Source organism: Panthera uncia, assembly GCF_023721935.1.
Source record: "Panthera uncia isolate 11264 chromosome B2 unlocalized genomic scaffold, Puncia_PCG_1.0 HiC_scaffold_25, whole genome shotgun sequence".
Classification (NCBI taxonomy): domain Eukaryota; kingdom Metazoa; phylum Chordata; class Mammalia; order Carnivora; family Felidae; genus Panthera; species Panthera uncia.
In genome coordinates this window covers 73668-76853 of record NW_026057581.1, presented here as the reverse complement: position 1 = coordinate 76853, position 3186 = coordinate 73668, and the positions used below count along the sequence as shown (strand labels likewise).

The 3186-nt window shown below is 58.7% G+C and overlaps 1 protein-coding gene and 1 long non-coding RNA gene across 2 annotated transcripts in view; one reads left to right on the top strand and one right to left on the bottom strand.

Moving 5' to 3' along the window:
- LOC125939489 (tripartite motif-containing protein 26) overlaps positions 1-3186 on the bottom strand; it is a 27757-nt gene that overhangs the window by 11072 nt on the left and 13499 nt on the right. The window contains exons 5-6 of the mRNA XM_049654945.1: positions 918-940; positions 402-517 (exon numbers count right to left, since the gene is read on the bottom strand). Of these exons, the coding sequence (XP_049510902.1) occupies positions 402-517; positions 918-940 (139 nt within the window). The remainder of the gene's footprint in view (positions 1-401; positions 518-917; positions 941-3186) is intronic.
- Positions 3083-3186, top strand: part of LOC125939491 (uncharacterized) — a 398-nt gene continuing 294 nt past the window's right edge. The window contains exon 1 of the long non-coding RNA XR_007463069.1: positions 3083-3150. This is a non-coding gene — a long non-coding RNA (uncharacterized LOC125939491). The remainder of the gene's footprint in view (positions 3151-3186) is intronic.

The window sequence follows — 3186 nt, the reverse complement described above, 5'->3', positions numbered from 1 at the left end:
CTCCTGACTCTCACCCCAGTGCCCTCCCTGCCCGGCTCCCGACTCGATCCGTGACTCCCAGCTCCTGACTCCCCACCCCAGTGCCCTACCTGCCCAGCTCCTGATCCCCACCCCGGTGCCTTCCCTGCCTGGCTCCCGACTCTCACCCCAGCGGCCTCCCTGCCCGGCTCCCAACTCTCACCCCAGCACCCTCCCTGCCCGGCTCCCGACTCTCACCCCAGTGCCCTCCCTGCCCGGCTCCCGACTCTCACCCCAGTGCCCTCCCTGCCCGGCTCCCGACTCGATCCACGACTCCCAGCTCCTGACCCCCCACGCCAGTGCCCTCCCTGCCTGGCTTCTGATCCCCGACCCCAATGCCTCCCGGCCTGACTCCCACCCTAGTGCCCCACCCTGGCCCTCACCTTGGAACTCTCTTAGTCCTCGCTGCAGAGACAGCACTTTTTCTGAGAATTCTCCTGTCTTTTTTTTTACCACTCGAGCAATGGGTTTCCCAATCCAGAACTTCTTCCGCGGATACCTAGGGAAATGACACAGGGACGCTGTTACTTACGTCCCCCAGCATTTCTTTCAATTCTCACAACAATTATGAAGCGGGAAGGACAGGTATGACCATCCCCACTCAAATGACAGAAAACCAGGGGGTTAGAGGCAGAGGGAACTGCCTGCAGCTGAACCAGGACTTGAGACCACCTACAGACTGGACATCCGTGCTGCTGTGCACTGGGCCCCTGGTCACCTGTCCCGTCTCCACCCAGCACAGCTGGGGTCACGCAGAACCCGCAAGCCTGCACTTCTCAAGGATGTGCTCTTGCTCCCCAGCAGGGAAGGTGGTGGGAAGAGCCACAGGACACGGACACCATCAATTCAAACAGGTCAGGTTAGCAGAAGGGCAGGGAGGACACAGGGCGCTCTCTTACCTGTTCAAGAAGTCCCTGCTGTCCTGGAAGGAGAAAGCACAGCATCAGTGGGATTCGATCAGACCCCACTCACAGGCCACAGGTCTGTTAGGAGCCAGGGCACCCATGCACAGTCCCTTCCCCATGGCTCTGGCACCCAGTGGCATGGCTGGTCAAAGGTTGTGGCTCATGATGTGTGTGGTGCCTCCTCCCCTTCTTCCATTTTTTTGTTTGTTTTTTTTTTTTTTAGTTTTTAAAAAATGTTTATTTATTTTTGAGAGAGAGCATGAGCAGGGGAGGGGCAGAGAGAGAGGGAGACACAGAATCCGAAGCAGGCTCCAGGCTCTGAGCAGTCAGCACAGAGCCCGATGTGGGGCTTGAACTCATGGACCTCGAGATCATGACCTGAGCTGAAGTTGGACGTTTAACCGACTGAGCCACCCAGGCACCCCCTCCCCCTATTTCCTTTGAAGAGCAGAAGCCCTGGGATCACAGTGGGCAGACTGCCACCCAGCAGAAGACTACACTTCCCAGATGACTTTGTGGTCAGGCCTGGTCACATGACCGAGTGCAGCCAATGGGATGTGAAAGGAAGCAGAGAGGAAATTTTGGGGTGCTGTCCTAGCTGAGACCCACACCCCTTGAAGCAGGTGGAACCAGCAGGTAGAGGCACCCAGCCTCCAGGATAACCTCACGGTTGGCCGCCCGGTTCCTGGAAGAAGGGAAAGTGTTCTCTCTGAGCCAGGGTATTGGGTTTGACACTGCAGCTGCCCTAATGCCCCAGTCCTGCAGACTGGGGCAGAGGGGGCGACGGGGACACAGACGGGGACACAGACAGGACACTGATGGCAGGCAGGGGAGGCCAGGCCCCGTCCTTGAAGCGCTTGTCCAGAGACTAGCTGTGAGTGTCCAGTAAATCCTTCTAATCTACGCCCCCCCCTGACACGTACACCACGGCCAGCTCAGAGAGGCCACGAATGCACCCGCGTGGCCAACAGGTGTGCCAGCATATGGGCACAGGGCCACGGGTCCAGATTCATGGGGCGGAATCCCCAGCAGCACAGAGGCCGGCCAAGGCCATCTCTTCATACACCTGGAGAGCCTGCCTTGCTGTCTCTCCCTGAGGCTGCTGGCCCGGAACAGACAGCATTTTCCTGGAGGAGACCCTGGGGGCTCCACCACAGACACACAGGCCCAACTGCACAACAGCAAGTGAGACCATCCCAGGCCTCCTCCTGACTCGGGGAGGGGGAGGAAGATCAAGCACACCCCTCCAGAGGCCGCTGAACCCTGGTCAACGGGTGGGACTCTTCCAGAGGCTCTGAGCCCTGATTAGGGAGGCAGGACACCTCAGAGAGGCCGTGAGCCCTGATCAGGGAGGGGGCACTCCTCAGAGAGGCTGCGAGCCCTGATCAGGGAGGTGGGACACCTCAGAGAGGCTGTGAGCCCTGACCAGGGAGGCGCGACACCTCAGAGAGGCACTGAGCCCTGATCAGGGAGGGAGCACTCCTCAGAGAGGCACTGAGCCCTGATCAGGGAGGCGGGACACCTCAGAGAGGCTGTGAGCCCTGATCAGGGAGGGGGCACTCCTTAGACAGGTTCAGGAGCAGGGAGTCACAGAGTTGTTTCAGGTCAGGACTCTCCCCCTGACAGCATCCAAGCTGCCTCCTCCAGGAAGTGCTCCAGAGGCTCCCTGCCTGCTCTCTGACTTTTCCTCTGGGGGTAACTACAGTTGCAGAAAAAAACCTCGCCCATCAGTCTCCTTCCCCAGCTGCCCATCTCCTCCAGTCCTTCAGGTCCCTGAGAGGAGCTGCCATTCAGCTTGTGCTCAGCCCCCCACCCAAGCTACGTCTGCTCCAAACCACAAGAATCAGCCCCCACTGGACTGGCTAGCAGGCGGACTTGTGAACGGTAGAATTGAGGACAGGAGCAGACATGGAAAGAGCAATGACCTTCCCTTCCACTTCCACAGCACTTTCTAAAATTCTTACACTTTTTTTGGTAGAAAATTTGCTTTTTGAAGTGACAGCATACGCCAGTCATGTCATCTTACACTCACCTGACTGCTGGAATACGTGGGGCAGTGGGGTTATCCTGCTCACGTTTCGGGAGAGAAAACCCAGGCCTGAGAATCAGTGAGTGTCCCAGGTACCCCAGGTAAGCGGTAGGGCAGAGACCCAGTGGTGAGTGTCCCAGGACCCGCAGGTGAGCAGTGGGGCAGAGACCCAGTGGTAAGTGTCCCCAGGTCCTGGAGGTGAGCAGTGGGGCAGACACTAGTGGTTGAGTGTCC